Below are 26246 nucleotides of genomic sequence, written 5' to 3'. Positions count from 1 at the left end.
GGCCTTGAGGAATTCTTGGGCGGGCCGAGGCGTGGGATGGTAGAAGGGAGATGCCTCTGCGGCCGCCGCCGCTGCTGCTGCTGCTGCTGCTGCTGCACCCAGGCTCAGTCAGCCACCCTGACTCCCAGTTCAGCCAGATGTGCAAAAAAGAGAGAGGAGCGCCCCAACAACAGGATGTTGTCTACCTGCCTTAAAACCTCCTTCTCACACTTCAATTAAAACCAGCTCAGCAGTTTAGCAGCTTGGTTACTGCCATAGGGTTCGAGCCCCCTCCGGGATCCGCCCCCGCGACACAGGGTTCAGGCGCACAGAGAGGGGAGGACCATTGGAAGAAGGTCTTTGCAAGATTTGGCCTCTACCCCCAACGCAGACCCGGGCACACAGACAGGAATATTTGGTAATGCTTCTGTTCTTGCAGTTTTCCCCGGAGCCACCATGATTTAGCTTAACTAGTCCCCAAAGGGGTTGATGGTAGAGGGAGGCAAGCTGTGCATGGCCTTCATGTGGGGCAGAAATATATATTGACAGAGAATGAGAGGCCCCAAAGCTCTGAGACCATAGCAGAGAAGGTATCAGTACTGTCAGTGAGTAATCACTATAGTACAGCCAGGAGGCTTCTACAGAATCAGAAGTAGTAAGTGAACCCTGGGCTTGGGGCAAGTGCCTCCCTTTCCGTGTACCCTCTCCCTCCTCTTCTACTCCTCCTAGCCATCTTCAGCCAGCTTGATCCTGAACAGCTCAACTTTCCCCAACCTTCTTGTCCAGAATCCCAAAGGGACAAAAATCAGTCTGTGTCCAAAGATGTTCCAGATTTATCTATTTGATGGGCCTTAGATGAGAAAATAGATCCTTTAATTGGTGCTTTGTCTTTATGTGTACTTGCATGTGTCCTTTCGTGTAAAGGGCCCACCTTTTAGCATTGGGGGCATAAAACTTGTTTTAAATCACATCCCAAGTGTTGACAGTTGTAACTTTTATCCTCTGTTGTTAATAGAGAATATGACAATAGAGAATAGTTCAGTTGATGCTGAACTATCATAAACATTTTAGAACCTTTCAACTTTTATTTTCTTCTCTCTTCTGGTTCAAGATGTGGTGTTAAGCAATATTTTGCTCAAACTTCCTCCTTTTTCACCAGAATAAGCCTTTGTTTAATGTTTGAAGCTGAACGGCCTTCTACATTTTCCTTTTGAGTATGTAAAATGCGTTTTTTAAATTTTTTAAAATTATAGTTGATTTATAGTGTTCTGTCATTTTCTGCTGTACAGCAAAGTGACCCAGGTATACATATACATACATTCTTTTTCTTACATTATCCTCCATCATGTTCCATCACAAGTGGTTAGATATATAATTTCCTGTGCTATACAGCAGGATCCCATTGCCCAATCCACTCCAAATGCAATGGTTTTCATCTACTGACCCCAGACTCCCAATCCATCTTACTCCCTTCCCCTCTCTCCTGACAAATACTAGTCTGTCCTACATGTCCATGATCTTTTCTGTTTTGTAGACAGATCATCTGTACCTTTTTTTAGATTCCATATATAAGTGATATCATATGGTGTGTCTTTCTCTTTCTGACTTAATTCACTCAGTATTAGAGTCTCTAGTACTATCCATGTTGCTGCAAATGGCATTATTTTGTCCTTTTTTATAGCTGAGTAGTATTCTATTGTGTATATATGTACTACATCTTCCTAATCCATTCATCCGTCAATGGGCATTTAGGTTGTTTCCATGTCTTGGCTATTGTGAATAATGCTGCAATAAACATATGGGTGCATGTATTTTCTTCAATGAAAGTTTTGTCTGGATATATGCCCAGGAGTGGGATTGCTGTATCATATGGTAGTTCTATATTTAGTTTTCTGAGGTACCTCCATACTGTTTTCTATAGTGGTTGTATCAATTTACATTCCCACCAACTGCGAAGGAGGGTTCCCTTTTCTCCACACCCTCTCTAGCATTTGTTGTTTGTTGACTTGTTAATGATGGCCACTCTAACTGGTGTGAGGTGGTACCTCATTGTTATTTTGATTTTCCTTTCTCTAATAATTAGTTAGTGATGTTAAGCATTTTTTCATGTGCCAGCTGGCCATCTGTATGTATTCTTTGGAGAAATGTCTATTTAGGTTCTCTACCCATTTTTCATTTGGGCTGTTTGTTTTTTTGAGTTGTATGAGTTGTTTGTATATTTTGTCTTTTTTTTTTTTTTTTTGTCTTTTCTAGGGCTGTACCCTTGGCATATGGAGGTTCCCAGGCTGGGGGTCTAATCAGAACTGTTGCCGCCAGCCTACGCCAGAGCTACAGCAACATGGGATCCAAGCCACATCTGCGACCTACACCACAGCTCATGGCAACACCAGATCCTTAACCCACTGAGCGAGGCCAGGGATTGAACCCGTAACCTCATGGTTCCTAGTCGGATTCATTAACCACTGAGCCACAACAGGAACTCCAAGTTGTTTGTATATTTTGGAGATTAAACCTTTGTCAGTTGAGTCATTTGCAAAAATTTTCTCCCATTCCTTGTGTTGTCTTTTTGTTTTTTCAAATGGTTTCCTATGCTATGCAGAAGCTTTTGAGTTTAATTAGTTCCCATTGGTTTATTTGTGTCTTTATTGTCTTTATTCTAGGAGGTGGGTCAAACAAGATGTTGCTGTGACTTATGTCAAAGACCTTTCTGCCTATGTTATCCTCTAGGAGTTTTATAATATCTGCCCTTACCTTTAGGTCTTTAATCCATTTTGAGTTTATTTTTGTGTATGGTGTTAGAAAATGTTCTAATTTCATTTTCTTACATGCGGTTGTCTAGTTTTCCCAGCACCATTTATTGAAGAGACTATCTTTCCTCCACTGTATGTTCTTGCCTTCTTTGTCGTAGATTAATTGATCATAGGTGTTTGGGTTTATTTCTGGGCTTTCTATCCTGTTCCATTGATCTATATTTCTGTTACTGTGCCAGTACTGTGCTGTTTTGGTGACTGTAGCTTCGTAGTATTAGCAAACAGCATACAAATATACATTAAAAAAATCATACACCATGATCAAGTAGGATTTATCTCAGGGATAAAATACATTTTAAAATTGGAATTTAAGTAGCTAAACTTTTGTTGTGTGTTGTATCTCTTTCATAACATCAGCACCTAGTTCCTTGAGGACCTTGCACAGCTGGGAGCTCTGTAGGGAGAACAATTTTTAGTCCTACCAATGGATCAGATTATAGAGGTGCCTTACACCAAAAGCCAGATATTTTCTCTCCATTGGCTAGGGCTGAAAATAATTCTTCACTGGAGTTCTCTGGTGGCTCAGTGGGTTAAGGATCCAGTGTTATCACTATTGTGGCATGGGTTTAATCCCTGGGCCTGGAAATTCCAGATGCTGTGGGTGCAGCAAAAAAAAAAAAAAAAAAAAAAAGAAGAAGAAGAAGGAAAGAAAACAGTCCTCCACGATTTCAGTGGCAGCTAGTAGTAACTCTCCTTCTTGACTGATGCATGCTTAGCCTTAGAATCTATCAGCCTTGGTAGACAAACTAAACACAAGCCTCCTACATTCATTTACAACACCAGGGATAAAAAAAATAAAATGAAACAGCATTCAAGATGACACTGGAGGATGGCTCTGGGGAACTGAGCCAAGATTGTCTCATTATCTTCCTACCTCACTTGCTTATGGCCAACTCTACCTCGTGCCCTTTTTCATACTTTGGGTCAAGGAAGAAATTGATCTGATAAGTGAATGCATACATCAATGTTAGGGACTTGAGAAGTTAGTCTGCCCTAACTCTTTATATTTGGAGCAGGCCAATGATTAGCCCAGAGAAATTTATCACAATGGTGGAATTTCAAACATGAAAAGAGAAGATAGGGATGGGGATCCCCTCATTCAATCCTTATGGACAACAGCCCACCTGTGAGGTGAACTGCAAGAACATTCAATGTCACATAGTTAAAAACAAAACCCAAGGTTTTTTGGTGTTTTTTGTTTGTTTGTATTTGTCTCTTCACAACCCTGAACAAATCATCCACAAATTTAGGAGCAGAGTAACCTGGAGCTGACAGCAAAAGTGTACCATGCATTCTTCTTTTTGTTCTGTGTTTTGTTCTGTGTTGCTAAAATAGCACACCTGTCAAAGCAGCCAGGTACAGTGGGGTTCAGCACAGCTAAAATTGTATTATAAAGGAACAGATAAATTATAAGGTAATAGTACAACTTTCACATCCAGTCCCTCCTTGTCATCTCACCGGCAAGCTGACAGCTGAGCCAGCCCACTACTGCAGTGTTGATGAAAAATACTGACATCTTCACTCTAGTGCTACACCGTTACTAAACCTGACTTCAGCAAATTCAGAACTTCACATTGAGCTTGAAGGGTAGAGAAAAAGGGATTGTAATGGCTCTCTCTTCTCTTTCCCCAGACCACAAGAGAGGGAAGGGCCAAAAATAATAATAATAATAATAATAATAATAATAATGCAAGATATGGGAATAGAGATAGCAAGGCACCAGCAGAGAGACTTAGAAAGAAAGGTCCCTGATGCACATATATATCTCCTTAGAAGCAGAATTGTCTGTTTATTGTCTGTCTCCCCCACTAGAACATACGGTACATGATGGCAAGATTTTGTGTGCCTTGGTCATCCCTGTATCCTCAGTGTCTCGGACATATTAATATATTTGTTGAGGGAGTGAATGAATGAATGAAATTAGTGCTCTCAAGAAAATAAGAGAAAAACACACACACACATTTGGTTCTACATGCCTCTGGCCCACTTTTGAAATGGCAAGATGAATTGGAAGGAAGATTAGTCTAGCAATTATGAGAGTCTAATTATACTCCATAGTTTGCCACCAAGTCCCTTCCTCTCTCTGAGGCTCATTTTCTCCATCTGTCAAATGGAGTTGAACCAGATGACCCCTAAGGCTACTTCCAACTTTAACATTCTGTGCTTTAAATGAAAGCCAAGCATACTTTAGAGAGCACCAAGAGGGATAATGGACTGAACTCCTTTGTATGCAAGAATCAAGAGCTCTTTCCTCAGGTCGCGTGCAATAGAGGAAAGATTTTTGTTCTTGTTTTTAAGTGACCTAAGAAATAAAAATCATGAGGTGGAGGAAGAGAGTTTCACAGCTGAAAGCAAACTACAACCTTTTAGAATATAAATGCTATTTAAATCAAATATGGAAACATTGACAAACTGTCAGCCAAGGTCAAAAGTATCTTCTTATCAAAACTTGTCACCTCCTGAGGTCTCTGAGAGGTGACAGCATTTTGCCTGTGGATGCCCTGTCTGAGGTGCTAATTGTCTTCATTTCAAATGCCCTAGGCTATTCTCAAACCCAGGTAGATTAAAAGGATGATGGCAAGGGTGGTCAGTTTTATAGAGTGAATCTGACATTTCGAAGTCTTTTTCTCTAACCTTTCAAAACTAACTTTGTTCTTCAACTAGCTCATCTATAAGTGTGAATTCTCCTGTGACAGTGTTATGATACTGTCACCTGTGGTGAGTTTACACCTTCTCTCTTACTAAGATTCACTTCCTTTACAAAAATGAGAAAAGAAAAAATTTGTGTCTTTGAAAGAAAAAATAGCACCTCCTTTTGACAATATGTGGGCTTATCTATGAGGCTAATTTTCCTAATGCCCTTGTGTAAGTGAGGATTCAGAAATAGCACTGTATGTGTTTATTTAAGCCTTTTAAAAATACGTTTATTCTTTTAACCAACATTTTTGAGCACCTACCTACTGTATGACGGACACTGTGGTAGGTACTTAGGTTAGAGAGAAGAGAAGCATAAACCTGCCCTCCAGTAGCTCATAGTCTAGTGAAGAAGACAGATAAGCAAACAGACAATTACAATTCGCTCAGTAAAATCTGTGGTAGAGGGAAGGATGGGGCTCTAGGGGCAAGTAGTGGGACATCCAACTCAACTTATATTCTAAACCTGCACAATCTGCCCTTGACAGCAAGTCTTTATCTTTCTGTCTGCTATGTACACTTCCTTTTACTTGTCCTAATTTCACCTCTTTCATGGCTGGTTGCTACCTAATTCTAGCTGAAACTCTGCCTGCTTCCAAGGTTTTATTCTTGGAATAATAGCTACTATTTGTTAACTGACTACTACACTCCAGGCATACCTGCTAAGCACTTTGCATACATTATCTCATTTATTTATATCAATAACCTTATGAAGCAAATACTATTATTATCCCCATTACCAACAAGGAAGCCAAAACTCAGAGAACCTAGGCAGCCCACTCAAGGTTTCACAACCTTGGTTGGTGTCAGGCCCCATATTTGAACACCAGCTGCTGACTTCAGAGCCTGTGCATTTCATCATATCCTCTTCTGCCTCCCAACATTGTGTCAGATTGGTCGGGCTTCAGTTTCCTATCTAGCAACTGTAATTTTGACTTCTAGAATATTCTTCTCACACTTCTCAGGTGTCAAATGTTCCCATGCCCAGACTTGTAGTATATTTGTGTCTCTATATGTGTCTTATGAGATCAGACAAACTGTTTTATCCCGGGCTTCTTTGGTTAGTAAAGCCTTAGAAGGCTCTTACAGAGTCACGGTCTATTCGCCCGGGGCTTTAAGGTCTATAATCTGCATCATCAGCTTATCCGTGCAAAGTTATAGAACATTGAGTAGTTTGTTCTCTTAAGTATTCTGGGCATCTTCTATACTGGGTGGACCTGGATACACAGTTAAAGTCTTATCACCAAATTCTTTTTCTAGACCAAATGAAGGCCACTCCTAACCACTTTTTACTTATCTTCCCCCGAGAAGATAAAATGAAATGACATGTGTGATGTGCCTGGAAATTAAAAGACACTCAAAGTTTCTTTTTCCTACTAGTCTGTGAACTCCTGGAAGACAGGGATGCTGTCGCATTCCTCTTTACACACCCAAATCCTAACACAGCATCTGCACCTAATTACAGCTCTCTTGCTTTCCCCTTCCTCTTTCCTTTGGTAGAGAGAACCCTCTGCAGGGTATAGCTTCTTATTTGCCTCAAAGAGTATATCCTTTCTGACATTGACTTCTTTCACACTCATTGTTTGCCAACGTCTATCCTGTGGTCTGCCTCATTTTGGTTTATAGAAACAACTCTTCACATCCCACACCTCAGCACCTGACAGACAAATAAATCATCATGTAGACCTTTTGGTCTCATCGACCCCATTGCCTTTGGATCATGACTGAATTTTCTTTCTACCTCCCTCAATCCTGGGTGGGGGCACTCTGGGTATGATATCAGTACAAGAAAATATCATTTCTCTGTAAGGAAGTCTCCAGCTTTCCTCCTAAAAATCTGTTCTCTTTCTTGGAAGCGCAAAAACAAAGTTCTACCGCTAATGCTTAAACTAAAAGATTAAAGTCCAAGAGACTGTTTTGTCCACACATTTTTTTTGCCTGAACATTTTTTAGGAAATCTCTAATGTTTTGAAACACGGATGACCGCTTTGATCTATACACCACGAACACCAAAATTTGGCAAAGGAATAGAATGAAATGGACTATATAAATGTTTCCCTAGGCAGCTTTGTAAATACAAATGAAATATTATAACCCAGCAAGCAAAATAGCTAATGGTGGATTTCTAAATGCATTTTGTAGTTACAGATGCAACACTGGCATCATTTTTCTTTTCCTTCTCAGAAATAAATATTTCATGAAAAAATGTTAGAAACATCGATCAGCTGGGAGTTCAATAGTAAGAGTCTTTTACAAAGCAGGTCATATATGTTCGGAATTTCAGAACTGTCTAGACAATATCAGGAATCGTAGTGGTAAAGGCATGAAATTTTCAGTACTTGCTCAGTCCTTTTCTTTCCTGGAACCAATATGGCTCACTGAAATGATCAAAGTAAATATATATCAAACAAAAAAACAGATGAGATTAAATATCTTAAAACTTTTACTTACAGACAAAACCCTCAGAGAGCTCTTTGTCATCATTTTATAAACACTGGAGTATGGTTTAATGCTGCCTACCAGAAAAGCAATCACAAGTTTCTGCCTTGTGTGCAATTATTTTTGTAATGTAGTGCAGAATGAAGAATAAAACCTAAAATAGTAGATATAAACATAAAAACAAAAAGCTGTAGAATGTCACAACTGAAACTGTAATACAGCATGTTATTTTGAAGTAAAATGAAGTCAACTTTTCTAGTAACTTTTTCATCAAGTGGTGGCACCATGTGCAACCATCTGGCTATCACAGGAGCTTTGCAAACCAAAATGGTCCACACTGAACTTGGATAGCTCTAAACTCCTTTAGCACTTACTGGTATTTAATATGCAGTAAAACCACCAGCTTTCTATACAACTTGTTCCTGACTTGTGTTCCAAAAGTTCATAGAAGTTTACGAAGGCAGTAAGGAGGATTCTGAGGTACTGTCAGTATTACAAAGAGCCTAGTAAAGTGGTCCATTTGCCTATGATTAGGCTACATATAATAATAATAGTAATAATAACATTCATTGAATCCTCACAAAAATTCTAAACTTCAAGGGCAAGTGATTGCTCTGAGTTGGAATTATATCAACATGTGTGAGGAAACTTTATAGATATACAGGCATCTTTAATTTCAACTGAAAAAATAATCATTTATGAAATAATGCCATATGAGACCCAGAATCCTTTGAAAACCGACATCCACAGGCCAGAAAATATGTTGGAACAATTGAAGAAAAGGTTAATAACTGATGTTTGGTGTATATTTGTCTTATTTATTCTAACAGAACAGGGGATCACTGAAGGCAATAATGATCACTTCCAGAGTCTAACACTGTGCCCACCATGTAGGAAGCCTTCTTTCTACGCGTGCTGTTTGCTTGATCTGTAAAGTAATAAAAAGCTAGAGATTCCTTTTCGCAGTTCTTACCTCTAAACTTATATGCTTCTCTACAATTGTTTTAAGCCCTGGAGAAGTTGGGCTAGATGGGCCAGGATCTGACCTACTGGAGGATTCTGGAGGATTCTGAGGTCCATTCAATAGAATGCTTCCAGCAGTAAACCAAATAGGGAGTTGTATCCAAGGAATTGTCCTAGATCCCCTACAGGTATTGATACCCAGTGCAGCAGTACTTCCTGCACTATTTCATCATGGTCCTGAACATTTGTCTTAAGTACCGAATGAAAAAAATCTGTTCAACAGCAACCTCCTAAAGTCACACGGCTGTTCAGTATCTTCAGGTTTCTGTATGGCTTAGTGCCAATGGATGCAATCACTCTGTCACACACTAGAACTGAAGTAACCACTCAAAAGCACTGCAGACAATGCCTGCACCACATAGTAAGAACCTGCTACTATTCGATGTTAAGGTTTTACAAAGCCCGAAATAAAGAAATTATGTATTTCATTGCCACTCTGTCATAAATTTAGTACCATGATTTTAAAAACATCAATTCTGGAGTTCCCGTCGTGGCGCAGTGGTTAAGGAATCCGACTAGGAACCATGAGGTTGCAGGTTCGGTCCCTGCCCTTGCTCAGTGGGTTAACGATCCGGCGTTGCCGCGAGCTGTGGTGTAGGTTGCAGATGCGGCTCGGATCCCGCGTTGCTGTGCTCTGGCGTAGGCCGGTGGCTACAGCTCCGATTCAACCCCTAGCCTGGGAACCTCCATATGCCGCGGGAGCGGCCCAAGAAATAGCAACAACAACAACAACAACAAAGACAAAAAGACAAAAAAAAAAAAAAAAACCTCTGACAAAGGTTGAGCTTGGTGAGTTGGGATCTCCTGGGGGAATGCAAAAACACCTTTTATTCAGACTGGAGGCTGATCTGACTTCCCACCCCCTGGGTTCCACTTGCCTCTGAGAAGCTGGCAGACAACACACCAAGTGGAAGAGATGGCCCAGGGGCATTGTCAGTAGTGGTTGTCCTGGTCTAGTTCTATTTTTAATCCAATCAGTCCTCCCAAGAGAATCGCCATCCATAGCACGATGTCTGTCCTTGGAATCCATTTTGTTCTTCATCCACTGACTAGAAAGGGATTTGGGAAGGGGGCGGCCTGAGGCTGAGGGCTCGAGTGTGTAGCCAACACTCCGGCAAGCATGGTCCTTCTTTAAGACAGCCGCCTGGTGGTCTTTCAGGAAACCAGGAAACTAGCTGTCCCTCTCAAGGGAGGAAATCAGGAGCATATCAGAAAAGTGCTGCCAGAGTTCCCGTCGTGGCGCAGTGGTTAACGAATCCAACTAGGAACCATGAGGTTTCGGGTTCGACTCCTGGCCTTGCTCAGTGGGTTAATGATTCAGCATTGCCGTGAGCTGTGGTGTAGGTCGCAGACGAGGCTCAGATCTGGTGTGGCTGTGGCTCTGGCATAGGCCGGTGGCTACAGCTCCAATTCAACCCCTAGCCTGGGAACCTCTATTTGCCGCGGGAGTGGCCCTAGGAAAGGCAAAAAGACAAAAAAAAAAAAAAAAAAAAAGAAAGAAAAGTGCTGCCTACAATTTTGAGAGGCCGCTTTCCCGATCTTTGCCACTGCTCATTTGTCTCACCTGGGACCAATGAGATGAGCAGTTGGGCAATAAAGTCCCTTCACGGAAGTCTCTTTGAAACTGTCCCCGGAACTGCAGAAACATCTGGATGTTATTTTAATTGGGTATACCCAAACGCCACAGTACATGCAAGGCAAATAAGTTACTCCTGATATAATGTGTATCCCAAACTAGGCTGTCCTGTTATCTAACCAAACTCGCCAAATCAGATTATAATGTGTGCACCAGATATTAATGTGTAAGTCGAGCTCCTAACATATACTAATGAATAAGATGAAATTTGTCAAATTTGCTATCATCTATACAATTTAACGCTGCAACCCCAACTCTCATGAATTAATTCCTTGTCCCAATGGAGAAATTAAATCTTAACAAATTTATTTTGCCCTCCTTCCCCCCCAAGTGCCAAGGCATCTCTTCTTCCCTGATGTCCCTCTTCTTGGCTCCAGCCAGTGGCAGGGGGTGGGGAGTGGGGGTGGGGAGTGGGGGGGGGGCGGTGGAGTCTCCCTGTGGTGCAAGTCAGTCAGAAACAAGGTGTGGTTTCTTTAGGCTCTTGGGAGATCCTCTAATGGGATAGATTCAGATTCTTCAGCAACAAGCAAATTCCATGGGGCTCAGAGAAAAAAAAAAATAAAGACTATGCTCACCTACGAAACTTAAAAACAAGAAGCAAACATGAACACTGCAGTAGTATACAAAGGAACAATAGCATTTTCAAGGAAAACAGTACTCCTAAAATTCAGTATAGCTTATAACTAAAAACACATGGCTGCTCCCAGCCAAAGATATGGCTTTTTCAGGAAAACAAAGGAATAAGAAAACAGAAAGGAGTGAAAAGAAGAAAAAAAGTCTTGACTTCAGCTTCTCCAGGGAGTCAGCCAATGAGTATTGGCCATCCAGAATCCAGCACCTGTGAACATAAATGCAATTATGAGAAATTCCTTAAAGAGTAAGTGTGATACTCAAAGCAGTCCCTCTTTATTCAAGTAAATAAAAAAATAAATACATATGTGTTTGTATGTGTATGTGTATCCACAATGATAAATAGCTATTATTTGGGTAATGGGATAATGGATTATTTAATTTTCTATATAATTTTGGTTTCAAATTTTCTGTGAAATGAGTAAGTTACTTTTTGATCCAAAGAGGGGTATGAGGACATCGGTTTTTCTTCGGAGTATTTCCAATTCTTACTTACCTTCCTGAAATTAGTCACTTTGTCCTGGGTCAGGGCCTCCACTCTCAATGGCCATGCAGACTCTCTTGCATTTATAGCAGGCCTTGCGCCAGGGAAAATTCATTGCTTTACACCATGGGCAGTCCCAATGCACTGAACTGCAGCCTGAAGCAGATTGCTCCTGGTGGTATGATTCTGAGGCCCTTTTCCCTTTTAGCTGCTTGGTCTTCTGCCCCTGAGGCTGTTGTTTCTTTGGGTTCTCTCTTCCAACATGGCTCCAGCTATCCACCTGGGCGGTTGCCTGGGGCCTCTCTGGACCTCCTTCGTGGCCCTGTCTCCTGTTGGACCCCATGGGAGGCATCCCCTGGGGTCTCCATGGACCTCCTTCCTGGCTCTGGCCTCTGCTGCCCTCCATCCCCTGGGGTCTCTGCGGACCTCCTTCCTGGCTCTGGCCTCTGCTGCCCTCCATCCCCTGGGGCCTCTGTGGACCTCCTTCCTGGCTCTGGCCTCTGCTGCCCTCCATCCCCTGGGGCCTCTGTGGACTTCCTTCCTGGCTCTGGCCTCTGCTGCCCTCCATCCCCTGGGGCCTCTGTGGACTTCCTTCCTGGCTCTGGCCTCTGCTGCCCTCCATCCCCTGGAGCCTGTGTGGACTTTCTTCCTGGCTCTGGCTTCTGCTGACCTCCAGGGGGACAGTCCTCTGAGACCTCTCTGGATCTTCCTGCTTGTGACTTCTACTGTCCCCTAGGGGGACAGTCCCCTGGGGCCTCCCTAGATCTCCCTCCTGGCTCTGGCTTCTGCTGCCCCCCAGGGGAACAGTCCCCTGGGGTCTTTGGGGAACTTCTTCCTGGCCGGAGCTCCCACTGGCCCCCAAAAGGACCATCCCCTGGGGCCTCTCTGGACCTCCATCCTGGCTGTGGTTCCAACTGCCCCCAAGAGGGACCATCCCCTGTGACCCATCTAGACCTCCATCCCGGCTGTGGTTCCAACTACCCCCAAGGGGGACCATGCCCTGGGGCCTCGCTAGACATTCTTTCTGGCTAAGGCCGCTGATATCCCCTAAGGGGACTGTACCCTGGAGGGTCGCAGAATCTTCCCCCTGGCTGCAGCTCTGCTGGTTTCCCAGTGTGGCTGTCTCCTCCTGGAAGCTCACAGCAGCCCCCGGGCCAGGTGGGTAAATCGCTAGAGGAGGCATCTGAGGTGGGACATCTGCAGCTTCTGCTTCCATGACTGCTGGTGGTGGCATAGGTGCCAAGAATGGGAATCCCATTGGGAATGGTGCGTGGAATGGAAATGGGTATGGCATCGGCATCAGCAGGGGGGGTTGCATGGCCTGGGCCCAGGGACTCAGGGGTCCTGGCCCATAAAACACAGCTGCCGGGGCTGGCATCTGGGCCTCAAAATATAGCCTGCCATGCACCCCCATGGCCACCTCATCTCTCTGCTGCTCTGCGTTCAGGGGCCACGCTGCAGCCCCAAGCTGCTCGGCTCGAGGACAAGGCACCATATCTTGGGCTTGTGGGGCGACCTGGGCCAATCTCTCCACCTGGAGCAGTTGCCCACGAAGCACGTCATACTCATTCAGCGCCTGCTGCAGGGCGGCCTGTGTGAATCGCAGCTGCGTGACTACCTCCTCCCGCTCGTCACGCAGGCGCTGTAGCTCGGAGGCCAGAGCCCAGGAAGCCATCTCGCGCTCCTCTAACTGCTCTTGAAGCCGCCGGATCTGGCTCACCTGCTGCTCCCGCTGCCTCGCGCCCAAACGCACGCTCAAGGCCAGCGCACTCCAGGCACAGGCCCTCTTGATGGAGTGCGGCACCTGCGGGTCAGCCACGATGACCCGAAGCCGATCCTCTACCTCACTCCAGGGCTTTGAGCGGAAGGCCACATAGAAATCGGGGCCGCCCCCATTCATAAGGACCTCATTGTTGATGAACCTGATCACCTCGTTGTGGCGGAACCCGCTGGCTTGGTCCCCAAAGTCCACGGCCATGGCGCGGCCTAGACAACCGATCTCCTCAGAGGAGACGCCAACCCTGCCGCTGCAGCTGCTAAAGGCGGCGGCCGCCACCGGCCGCTCTTCACCTCCCGGCTCAGTCCTGCTTCAGTCCCAGCCCAGTCCCAGCCTTCTCCTCGGTCTTTCTCGTTCCTCACAACCCCACTTCCACTACAGAGTGTAAAGCAAGTCTCCCCTCGCCACGCCAACCTCAACTGGGCCGCCGCCGCTGACGACGACGTCGAGGACGACAGCGTGACACGTCACAGGCAAGTTCTGAGTAACCCCGCAAAGCCTGCTGGGACCAGCCTCCCTGCCAGAGCCCCATCTACCGGACGAACTGGCAGAAGCTGCACCAGCACCGCAGTGAGCCTCCAGAAGGCTTTACTGTTTCCAAGAACTTGAGAAATAATCCATAACATGGCAACTGAGTGGAGCTGCATAGGTGGGTGCAGTTCTACTCTTGGCTCAGCTCCCCCCTCCCATAGTTCTTAGATGCCTTTAATACATTCAGTTCCACTATCTGCAAACTTGTCAGCATGCTATACAGGTGAACTTAGAATCCTTGTCATCAAGAAAATCCAGAGACTGAGCGAAATTCCCTGAACTCTCCCTATAAATTCACTCTCATGTTTACCCAATCAATTGTGTTCTCAGAGGGTGTCTGTCTTCCTCTTTTAGATGAAATGCTTCTCTCGTGATCTGGGTTTTCCCTAAGAGAAATGCTAAAGGCGTTCTTCAGGCTGCCCTAAATGGTAACTGGAATCTACACAAAGAAATAAAGCATATGCTAAAGGTAACCATGTAAGTAAATAGAAAAGACAGTATCACTGTATTTTGTGACTCTTTTTTTAATATAGGATTTAAAAGATGGCTGCATAAATCAATACCAGTCAGTATTCATGGGCACACAAATTTGTGGCAATAACGACATAAGGGAGGTGGAGCTATATAGGGGCAAAGATTTTTGTATACTGTTGAGATTGTATTAATCCAAAATATACTGTTATAAATTAACATGTTAGTTGTAATCCCCAGAGCAACCACTAAGAAAATAACTAAAAAATATACAGAAAAGGAAATGAGAAGGAAGTCCAAATGGTATATTACCAAAAAAAAAAAAAAATCATCGAAACACAGAAAAAGGCAGTAAAGAATGGTGGGGGAAAGATATGACATTAGAAAACAAATAGCAAAATGTTAGAAGTCCTTCCTTATTAGTAATTATATTAAATGCAAATAAATTAAACTCCAATTAACAGGCAAAGATTGGCAGAATGGATACTTTTTTCAAAAACATGATCCAAATATATGCTGTCTACAAGATAGTTCATTTTAGATTCAAAGACATGAATTAGTTGCAAATAAAAAGATAGAAAAGGCTATTCTGTGCTAACAGTAGCTAATTGAGACCTAGAGTGGGTCTCCAAATATCAGACAAAAATAAGACAAAAATTGTTAAGATTAAAAAAGAGGATATTATGTAATGTTTTAAAAGGGTCAATCCAGGAGTTCCCATTGTGGCTCAGCAGTAATGAACCCGACTAGTATCCATGAGGATGTGGGTTCAATCCCTGGCCTTACTTAGTGGATTAAGGATCTGGTGTTACCATGAACTGTGGTGTAGGTCACAGATGCAGCTCAGATCCCACATTGCTGTGGCTGTGGTATAGGCCAGCAGCTGCAGCTCCGATTAGACTCCTAGCCTGGGAACTTCTATATACCACAGGTGCGGCCCTAAAAAGAAAAAAAAAGGGTCAATCCACATAGAAAACAACTTATGGTTACCAAAGAGGAAAGGCAGTGGTGAGGAAGGATAAATTAGGAGTATGGGATTAACAGATACTCACTACCATACATAAAATAAACAACAATGATTTACTGTATAACACAGGGAACTATATTCAATATCTTATAATAACCTAAAATGGAAAAGAATATGAAAAAAAAAACTGAATCGCTTTGCTGTATACTTGAAATTAATATAACAGTTTAAATCAACTACAATAAATGTTTAAATTTTTGAAGGATTAATCCATCAAGATATTTCAATTACAAAAATATGTTTAACTTATATATGCACCTAACAACAGACACCCAAAATACATGCCAAAAGTAGACAGAATTGAGTGGATATAGAGATAGTCCTACAGTAATATTTGAAGACGTCAACACTCCATTTTCAATAATTGATAGAAAGACTTGATAAAAGATCAAGAAGGAAATACAAGACTTGAGCAACACTACAAACCAAATAGACCTAACAAACATCATTAGAACAGTCAACTCCAAAATAGCATACTACATATTCTTCTCAAATACACATAAAAGTTTTACAGGATAAACTATTTGTTCAGCCAGAAAACAATTCTCAATAAATTTACAAAGATTGAAATCATACTAAGTATGTCCTCTGACCACAATGGAATGAAATTGGAAATCAGAAATAGAAGGAAATTTGCAAAATATACAAATATGTGAAAATTAAATAACACTACCAAATAACCATTGGGTCAAAGAAAAAAATCAGAAGGGAAATTAGAAAATATGTCGCAATTAATGAGAGCAAAAATACATTACCAAAACTAATAGGATTCAGTGAAAACAGTGGTCAGGGAAATTTATAGTTAAAAATGCCTACATTTAAAAAAAGAAACAAAACAAATTAATAACCTAACTAGTGCATCTTAAGGAATTAGAAAAAGGAGAGAAAATTAAGGCAAGCAGAAAAAAAGGAAATAAAAATTAAGGCAAACAGAAAAAAAGTAAATAAAAATTAAAATGGAGATAAACAAAATAGAGAAGAGAAAAAAGATTAAAAAAATAAATGATACAATAAACGATTCTTTGAAAAGATAAACAAATTTTACAAATTTAAATAGATTGTTCAAGAAAAAAAGATTCAAATTACTAAAACCTGGAATGAATGTGGGACCTTTACTACCAACCTTACAGAAGTAAAAAGGATTATAAGAGAGTACTGTGAACAATTGTATGCCAACTGATTATATACCTAGGTGAAATGGACATATTCCTAGAAACACACAAACTACCAAAACATATTACAGAAGAAATATAAAATCTGAACAGACCTATAAAAATACTGAAATGGAATAATCAAAAACCTGCCAACACAAAAAAGCCCAGAATCAAACAGTGTCCCTGGTGAATTCTACCAAATATTTAATGATTAACAGAAATCTTTCTCAGCCTCTTCTAAACATATAAGAAGAGGGAACACTTTCTAACTCATTACCTGAGACTAGTATTATGTTGTTATCAAAGCCAAAGATAGCACAAGAATAGAAAACTATATCAATATCCTTTATAATTATATAGATGTAAAACTTCTCAACCAGAAAAGGTAACCCTCCTATACTGTTGGTGGGAATGTAAATTGGTACAACCATGATGGAAAATATTATGGAGCTTCCTCAGAAAACTAAAAATAGAATTACCGTATGATCTAGCAATCCCACTCCTGGGCATACATCCAGACAAAACTACAATTCAAAAAGATTCAGAAGTTCCTTCTGTGGTGCAAATGGTTAATTATTCAACTTGTCTCTGTGGCTTTTCAGGTTATATCCCTAGCCTGGCACAGTGGGTTAAGGATCTGGCGTTGCTGCAGCTGTGATGTAGGTCACGGATTCAGCTCGGATTCAATCCCTGGCCCAGGAACTTCCATATGCCACGGGTGTGGCTGAAAAGGGGGCGGGGGAGATACAAGCACCTCTATGTTCATAGCAGCATTGTTCACAATAGCCAAGACATGGAAACTACTAAATGTCCATCAACAGATGAATGGATTAAGATGTGATATATACATGTAATGGAATACTGCTTAGCCATAAAAATGAATGAAACAATGCCATTCACAGCAACATAGATGCAACTAGAGATTGTCATACTAAATGAAGTAAGTCAGAGAGAAAGACAAATGCAATGTGATATCACATATATGGGATCTAAAATATGACACAAATAAACCTATGTGCAAAACAGAAACAGACTCACATAGAGAACAGACTTGTGGTTGCTAAGGGGAAAGAGGGAGGGAGGGAGATGGACTGGGAGTTTGGGGTTAGTAGATGCAAACTATTTAGAATGGATAAACAACAAGGTCCTATTGTATATCATAGGGAACTATATCCAATCTCCTGGGGTAGACCATGATGGAAAAGAAAAAAATATATATATATATATGAATATATATATATATTCACTGGGTCACTTTTCTGTACAGCAGAAATTGGCACAACATAGTAAATCAACTATAATTTAAAAAATGTAAGTCAAAAACAAAAACCAAAAAACTTCTCAACCAAGTATCAGCAAATGGAATCCAGCAGCATATTAAAAGAATTATAAAACATGACTAAATGGGATTTATCTCAGGAAAAACAAGGATGGCTCAATAAATTAAAATCAATTGGTGTAATATACTATATTACTAGAATGAAGGGGAAAACTCATATAATCATCTGATACCAAAAAACTTTTGAAAAAGTGCAATACACTTCCATGAGAAAAAAAAAATTCAAAAAATTAAATTGAAAGGCATGTCCTCAACCTGATAAAGAGTAGTTATGACAAACCACAGCTAACATTGTACTCAGTGGTGAAAGACTCAAAGCTTCCCTCCCAATATCAGAAACAGATTAGGGAGTTCCCATCATGGCACAGTGGAAACGAATCTGACTAGGAACCATGAGGTTGCGGGTTCGATCCCTGGCCTCGCTCAGTGTTGAGGATCCGGTGTTGCCATGAGCTGTGGTGTAGGTTGCAGATGCGGCTCAGATCTGGCATTGCTGAGGCTCTGGCGTAGGCTGGCAGCTGCAGCTCCGATTTGACCCCTAGCCTGGGAAAGCCAAAAAAAAAAAAAAAAAAAAAGAAAAGAAAAATAAAGAAAGAAAGAGGTTAGACTGCCACTCACACCATTGCTCTTCAACCTTGTTCTGGAACTTCTAGCCAGAGCAATTTGGCAAGAAAAAGAAAACATTCAAATTGGAAAGGAATAAGTTAAAACTGTTTCTCTTTATAGAAGACATGATCCTATATATATAAATTCCCAAAGAATCCACAAGGAAGTTAATAAAACTAATAAACAATTTCAACACAGTGGCAGGGTACAGGATCAACATGCAAAAATCAGTTGTATTTCTGTACATTAGCAGTGAACAATTCCACTTCCAGAAAATAATTTCACTTTCAATAGCATCAAAAGAATAACATGTATAGGAATAAATTTAACCAAAGAGGTGCAAGGCATATACTGAAAACGACAAAATATTGCTAAACATGAAGACAACCTAAAGAAATGTAAAGACATCTCATGTTCTTGAAATGGAAGGTGTCATATCGTTAAGATGGAAATTCTCTCAAAATGATCTACAGCTTGAATGCAATGCCCATTAAAACCCTAACAGCTTTTGTTTTGTAAAAATGTAAAAGCTGATCCTAAAATTACATGGAATGGCAAGGGACCCTAATAGCCAAAACAGTCTTTAAAAAGAAGAATAAAGTTGTTGGACTCAGGTTTCCTGATTCCAAAACTTACAAGGTTAGAGTACTAAAACAGTGATACTGGCATAAAGATAGACATGCAGATCAATGGGATAGAATTCAGAGTCCAGAAATAAATCCATCATCTATAGTCAATTGATTTTTGACAAGGACATCCAATGAGAAAAGAATAAATAGTCTCTTCAACAAATAGTTTGGAGATAACTGGATATACACATGTAAAAGAATGAAAGTAGACTATTCCCTCAGCCCATATACAAAACAACTCAATTTTTTTGTTTTATCTGTTGTTGTTTATTGTCTTGGGTTATTGTCATTTTAGTTACTTTTCTACATTATCTTTGTAAAATTTATATTATTTAATTATATGTGGCCACCAAAGTCTCTGTTCCATTAGTGGTCAGCTAGTGTATTGACCAAGTATGTATAAACACCAAAAGCTCCATAATATTTTTTAGAAGAAAAAAAATTTTTTGGCCATGCCCATAGCATGCAGAAGTTCCTGGACCAGGGATAAAACCTGAGCCACAGCAGTGACAATGCTGGATCCTTAACTGCTAGGCCACCAGGTAACTCCTAGAAGAATTTAAAAACTCCCCCCAATCTTTGAAGATTATGAATTGGGACACTCCCTTGATGCTTAGCCAGGCCATTTTCAACACTGACCTCGCCTTTACTCCCTGCTTGTGCAACACCTGAAGGTTAGCTAGCGGTGACAGTTTAGGATCTTCTCCGAAGATTAGGCTTTTTCTTCTTTTCTTTTTTGTCTTTTTGTCTTTTTAGTGCTGCACTTGCGGCATATAGAGGTTCTCAGGCTAGGGGTCCAATTGGAGCTATAGCCGTCAGCCCACGCCACAGCCCCAGCAATGCCAGATCCGAGCCACATCTGCGACCTACACCACAGCTCACGGCAATGCCAGATCCTTAACCCACTGAGCAAGGCCAGGAATCGAACCCGCAACCTCATGGTTCCTAGTCGGATTCGTTAACCACTATGCCACGACGGGAACTCCTCAGATTAGGCCTTTTCTGAACATGTATTCAGTCTTGGTCATATGCATGGCCTTCTCAAACCCCTTTTAAGATTTTAAAAACTCTTATTTCCCCATAGATCTCCTTTCCCAAACTCTTTCTTACCGGGCTTTTTGATCTTGCTTGTCCTATTATCCCTTGCCCCAAGCTGCTTTGGCCAATACTTTTGTCTTTAAGTGCTTTTGGCAAATGCCACCTGGGAAGCCACCCCAGACCTGGGAATGCTCTGAACTGGGCAAAACAAAGGCAAGCCCTTGTGTACCAGTCCTTTGGGGAGCCACTACACAGATTGAAATATATAACCACCATTCTTTGAGACTAAGGTTTGTAATTGCTCCCTCAGTTACTCAGCAACCTGCACCAGAAGTACAGGTTGCTGTCTTCATGGCTGTCTCCCATCTGGTATGTAGGGAAGGGTAGGTAGACAATTTAAAACCCCAGAGAACTCTCTTTCTGTAATGCAGCAGCTTCTTTCTTCATTAAGCGTCCCCCTGGTTGTTGTTAAGTTTCCAGCTAGATTCCAGAGTTCTGTACAAGTTGCTTCTGTACAAGTTTTTGCCAGCTCATTAGTTGCTTTAAGGGAGGGACAGAGCTCTGGGGTTCCCTACTCTGCCATTTTTGGTATAAAGAAAGCTATCATAACCCCTAGTAAGATTAATTTCATCTCCTTATCATCTCTCACTCATTCTTCCAGCTCAGCTATCATCTCCTCCAGGAAGACCACTTTACAACCAATACTATAATTAGTTTTTAGTCTTCTTTTTCACCACCTAGACTTAGTCCCTTGAGAACAGAGACTGTATCCTTTCATTTCTGGATCCCTAGCACTTATCATTGTTCTAGTTACATGATAGTGCTTATAAATGACAGAAGGAAGGAACAACAGAAAAATGGGAGATGGAGGCAAGAAAGAGGGAGAAACAGACTATTTCATAATTCCTATAATCCTGGTTACTAAAGGGATGTCCTTGTCATGGTTTCAATTTTTGAAAAAGTAATTTTGTTAAAGACATACACATCCCTAAAGAAAAAATTTACCATAGCCAAACTGATACATCTATCTTGTGAGGAAGTGCTTTCATACAATGTTAAACTTTATAACAACTTCAAACTATTTCTAAATTAATGCAACAACACTTCATAAATGCCAAGGTGTTTTAAAATTATTATTAAATTTAAGATACATTTGACCTTTAAGACCTTTATGGAATCAATTTCCACTGTATTGAAACAGGAAGATGATATATAATGGCCTATAAAGTGAGATTTTAAAAGTAACCTGACTGAGTTATCATTCTTGATGAAACAATGATAACATCACACATACCACCTCACTTTGCAGGTGTGCAAGTTTGCAAAGTGTGAATATATGTTTACAAGAGAGTAGAACAATTCAATTGCATAAATTAATCAATCTGAGAAACCACATTAAAAACATAAGCTAATTTTTACATGATTTTCAGTAAGTTCATATACTTTCAATTTTAGTATAACCTCTGTCACAAAGCCTTCATAACAACTTTAAATGATAATCATTGATGATAAAGGAAGGAAAATAACATTTTAAAGTTCATCATATTAGTATGTATCTACGCTTGTGCAGATTTAATCTCCCAGGAATCAAAGGTGGTAAATAGAATAGAGAAAAAGCATATACAGTAAATATAAGTTATATATGCTGAGTACTGAGGAACAGTTTTATACAGCTTTAGGAAAATTTACACCTTTTATTATATATGCTTTCTTTTCTTGTACTTTGTACCCACAGTGACCTCTGAGATGTAGCTGCCCAGAAGATGCCAAAAGAAAAGAGAGGAGGCACCTGGGCAGTTAATCTAAGAAATGCTAGAGGCACGTTCCCTGAATTCTTTTCCCCACGTGAGCAGAATACATGGGCAGGAAACCATAGTAGATAATCAAGACAAGTGTAAGCATAGCTGAACACAATGTCACACTGTCAGTAAATATACAGCTTACAATCAATTTCATCTGACCTATATCGACAACTTGCATAGTTATTATTGTCCACATGGTAAAATTAGCCACAAAGAGTAAGCAGATTTCATAAATTCATTTTATGCAGACAAACTGGATTTCTGTATTTCCTTTGTCCATGTTAGGTCTCACATATATTTAAGTAACATCACTATTGAACATTTTCGCTCAAGTCATTCACAGTTTAAGTCTTCCCACCCCGATTCCCACAACAAACACACTCATGTACACATATATTTCTTATATCTGCTCGCATTCCAAGGTGACCTGGAGAATTCAAGGAAGCAGGAACTCTAGGACATCAAGCCCCAAACCACTAACTGACTGGCAAGTCATGCTTGGATCACCACACTTGGAGGGGAGGGCAAGGACAGATGAGTCATCTGCCAAGTGCAGTGGTGTGAAACAAAGAGGAACAGCCCTTCAGTCTCCAAGGATCTGAGAGTCTTGAGGTTAGAGCAGAAGATGAGGGGCTAAAGCAGAAGGGGAGGAACCAACTAAGCGGCAGATCTATGAGCAGCTAGTTATCTCAGGATGAGCATAGACTGACTGGTACAGAAAGACTGGGGACATAGCCTTTAGGAAAAAACATTGGACTTTTTGTGATTTGGGAGAAAATTGGAGGAATTGAAGGAAATTGACAGGCCCTTTTTGCCCTAGCAGTCCTTAGAAATAGCTTACCAATAGTGCCACCTCCAAAATACATTTACATTATTAATATAAATTCATTTATACTAGAGTGTAAAATGACTACTGTTCTGATGGCAAGGAGGAGGCTCTTGTGGGCACTGGATACTTAAAGGTCCGTAGGCTATAGCTGATTATTGAATAAACAGGAAGAGGTAAAGCCAACTTCTATCTTTCTCTGGTGAGGGTAGTACCAACAAGCCCAACCCCATGCCACCACAAAGTCTCTTTTTAAAATGCCACTTAAGGTATCTCTGTGATTTTTCTATAACCTTTTTGAGCCTTGCTCAGTGGACTTCATTTTGCTATCAGAAAGGAATGGGCAACAGGCAGCACAGATAGGACTTTATACAAATTTTCCTAACCTGAGAAGGACGTAAAGCCATTGGTAGAAGAAATCAGTTATCCTTCCAGACTTGCCTCAAGGCTGAGAAGGGAGGGTGGTGACTTCTTCACCAACTCTTTCAGGGTCTGAGTTCCATTCTCCACTACTGTCCTGTTCTTTACAAGTCAGTGGCCAGGAAGACAGCAAACCACTCTGGAGGTCCCACCCCGTTCTCTGGAAATTTGGGATTAAAATTTTGTACCAGGTAAAGGTACTCATTACCCACCACCCTAAAAGACACAAACTTATACAAACATTTCAGGGGGGGGCACACACAGCAGAGGGCAGCGTTCCAGCCCTGCTCTCTCTGCCCAAGGGCACACTCAGCGCTGTACCCTCACGTGTCACCCATCACCTCTCTCTAGAATGCACTTTTCCCCACATGCACTTACTGACTCACAGCTGAATGAATGTTTTTGACACTTTCTTGCTGGTAATAATAACAGCTATGATTTAGGGAGTCTCACATGGTGACTATGCAAAAAAAATGTATATATTACCTCATTTAATCCTCAGAACAACTTTATGAATTACAGGCACAATTAATATCCCTTTTTACAGATAGGAAATCGGGGCTCATAAAGATCAAATAATTTGACCAAAATCACACAGCTAGGAAGTGGTGGATTTAACACTTTGGTGAAGATGGCATACTTGCTTTTGATCTTTTTCTTTAAAGAAATTTTATGTTAGTGATACAACTAAAGTTCTCCTCCATCACGTTTTCTTTCTCTCTCCCTTCCTCCTTCTCTCTCCAAAAGTAACCCAAAGTTGGTGTATATCTTCCTGGGTATGCTTTTATAAATATGTTTGTATTCACAAATAATATATAGTATTACCTCTGTGGTAAATAGTATTAACTTTTTTCACACTTGCATTTTTTAATTTACATGATTTTTAAAAAATCTTTTTCAGAGTTCCCATTGTGGCACAGCAGAATCGAATCCAACTAAGAACCATGAGGCTGCGGGTTCAATCCCTGGCCTCATTCAGTGGGTTAAGGATCCGGCGTTGCCGTGAGCTGTGGTGTAGGTCGCAGATGTGGCTCGGATCTGGCATTGCTGGGGCTGTGGTGTGGGCCAGGAGCTACAGCTCTGATTCAGCCCCTAGCCTGAGAACTTCCATATGCCACAGGTTCGGCCCTAAAAAGCAAAAAAATAAAAATTAAAAAAAATAAAAGATAAAAAAATCCTTTCGAAATCTTCACATGTTGATAGCTGTAAATTAGTTCATTCATTTTAACTGCTATTTAATAGTTTACTCTATGAATGTGCATTTTCCAGTTTTTTTACCATTAGCAACAGCTGTGATCAACATATTGTACGCATTTCCTGGTGTATATATATGAGAATATGTCTAGAAGTGGAATTTTCCCCATACATGCACCTCCAATTTTATTATATATTGCTAAATTGTTCTCCAGGATGGTCTTACTAGTTTACAGTTCAGTCTGATTACAAACACAGAATTTATACATTTCAGAACTTAGTGTACAGAGTCATCTCAAATATAATAGCACAGTTAAGACAATTGATGCTTAAGAGAAACAGCATAAGATAGTGGTTACCGAGCCTAAATATCTATCAAAATTATCCAATGGGAGTTCCCGTTGTGGCACAGTGGTTAACGAATCCAACTAGGAACAATGAGGTTGCGGGTTTGATCCCTGGCCTTGCTCAGCGGGTTAAGGATCTGGCATTGCCATGAGCTGTGGTGTAGGTCACAGACGCAGCTCGGATCCCGTGTTGCTGGGGCTGTGGTGCAGGCTACAGCTCTGATTAGACCCCTAGCCTGGGAACCTCCATATGCTGTAGGTGCGGTCCTAGGAAAAAGACAAAAGACAATAAATAAATTAATTAATTAATTAATTAAATAAAATTACCCGATGGATTTATAGAATGCAGATCTCCAGGCCTGGTCCCAGACAAAATGCTCCCAGGTGATCCTGAGGCAGTTTCTCTGTCAACCAGTTTGTAGAACTCTGGTCTATAGACATTTTGACTATACACTCACTATCAGATTTTTTTTCATCTTTAACAGTATGTTAATTTAGACTATTAGAAAGCAACACAACAACTGCATTAGCTGCTCCCCTGTACGCAATACCATAGAATATGTGTTTGGCTTTCACAAAGGGCTGTCATAGAAGAACCATATAAGAATTTGGAGGGCGGAGGGTTGAAATTAGTTAATTCTGTTTCATTCTACTGTATTCTGTGTTAAGATTCCTAATTAAGAAAACATAGTCTTGCTTTCACTGACTTAAATTCACTAACAGCCAGACAAGGAAAAGGAAAAAAACTTATGCTTAAGGTATAAATTTTTTAAAAGAGATTATTGGGGGGAAAAGTTTCTGGTTCTTCCATAATTCCCAATATATTCGTATAACTAGTACTGAGGAAAGAGTGTTGACAAAAACCTGACAATTCTCATGAACTTTCTTCAGTTTACAGAGACATAGCCTGCAAGGATGAGTAGGAGTAAAATTGCCTTATTTTTCGTGAGTCAGTTTTGATAAGTAATATTTTTCTAGGAATTTTCCAATTTCATCTGAAATTTTCAATATATTTCATTTATAATATACTCTTATCATCATCTGTAGCATATGTACTAATGTCTCATTTTTCATTTCTGATATTGATTATTTAGACAATTTTATATTTTCTCAATCAGTCTTGCTAGATATTTGTCAACTTTATTGTTCATTTTGTAGGAGCAACTTTTTTTTTTTTTTTGTCTTTTTGCCTTTTCTAGGGCTGCTCCCATGGCATATGGGGGTTCCCAGGTTAGGGGTCTAATTGGAGCTGTAGCCACCGTCCTACGCCAGAGCCACAGCAACATGGGATCCGAGCCACGTCTGCAACCTACACCACATCTCACAGCAATGCTGAATCCTTATCCCACTGAGCAAGGCCAGGGATTGAACCTGCAACCTCATGGTTCCT

At 40.9% G+C, this 26246-nt stretch overlaps 1 protein-coding gene across 1 annotated transcript; it reads right to left on the bottom strand.

Annotated features, from left to right (window-relative positions):
• Positions 1-10870: 10870 nt before the first annotated feature.
• LOC102165297 (uncharacterized) lies at positions 10871-13928 on the bottom strand. Its single transcript, XM_013986405.3, has 2 exons — positions 11708-13928; positions 10871-11419 (listed from the first exon to the last, which is right to left on the bottom strand). The coding sequence occupies exon 1, from the start codon at positions 13671-13673 to the stop codon at positions 11718-11720; it is 1956 nt and encodes a 651-aa protein (XP_013841859.3). The 5' UTR covers positions 13674-13928; the 3' UTR covers positions 10871-11419; positions 11708-11717.
• Positions 13929-26246: the final 12318 nt, after the last annotated feature.

This window comes from Sus scrofa, chromosome X, assembly GCF_054392235.1.
Source record: "Sus scrofa isolate SSC_HxYL_T2T_F1_AM1 chromosome X, Sscrofa_HxYL_maternal_Yorkshire_Landrace_v2.0, whole genome shotgun sequence".
Lineage (NCBI taxonomy): Eukaryota > Metazoa > Chordata > Mammalia > Artiodactyla > Suidae > Sus > Sus scrofa.
This window is presented reverse-complemented; position numbering and strand designations above follow the sequence as displayed.

What these genes read in the sequence shown, in the direction of transcription:
- LOC102165297 (XM_013986405.3), bottom strand. Translation starts at nt 13,673, where the DNA reads ATGGCCGTGGACTTTGGGGACCAAGCCAGCGGGTTCCGCCACAACGAG.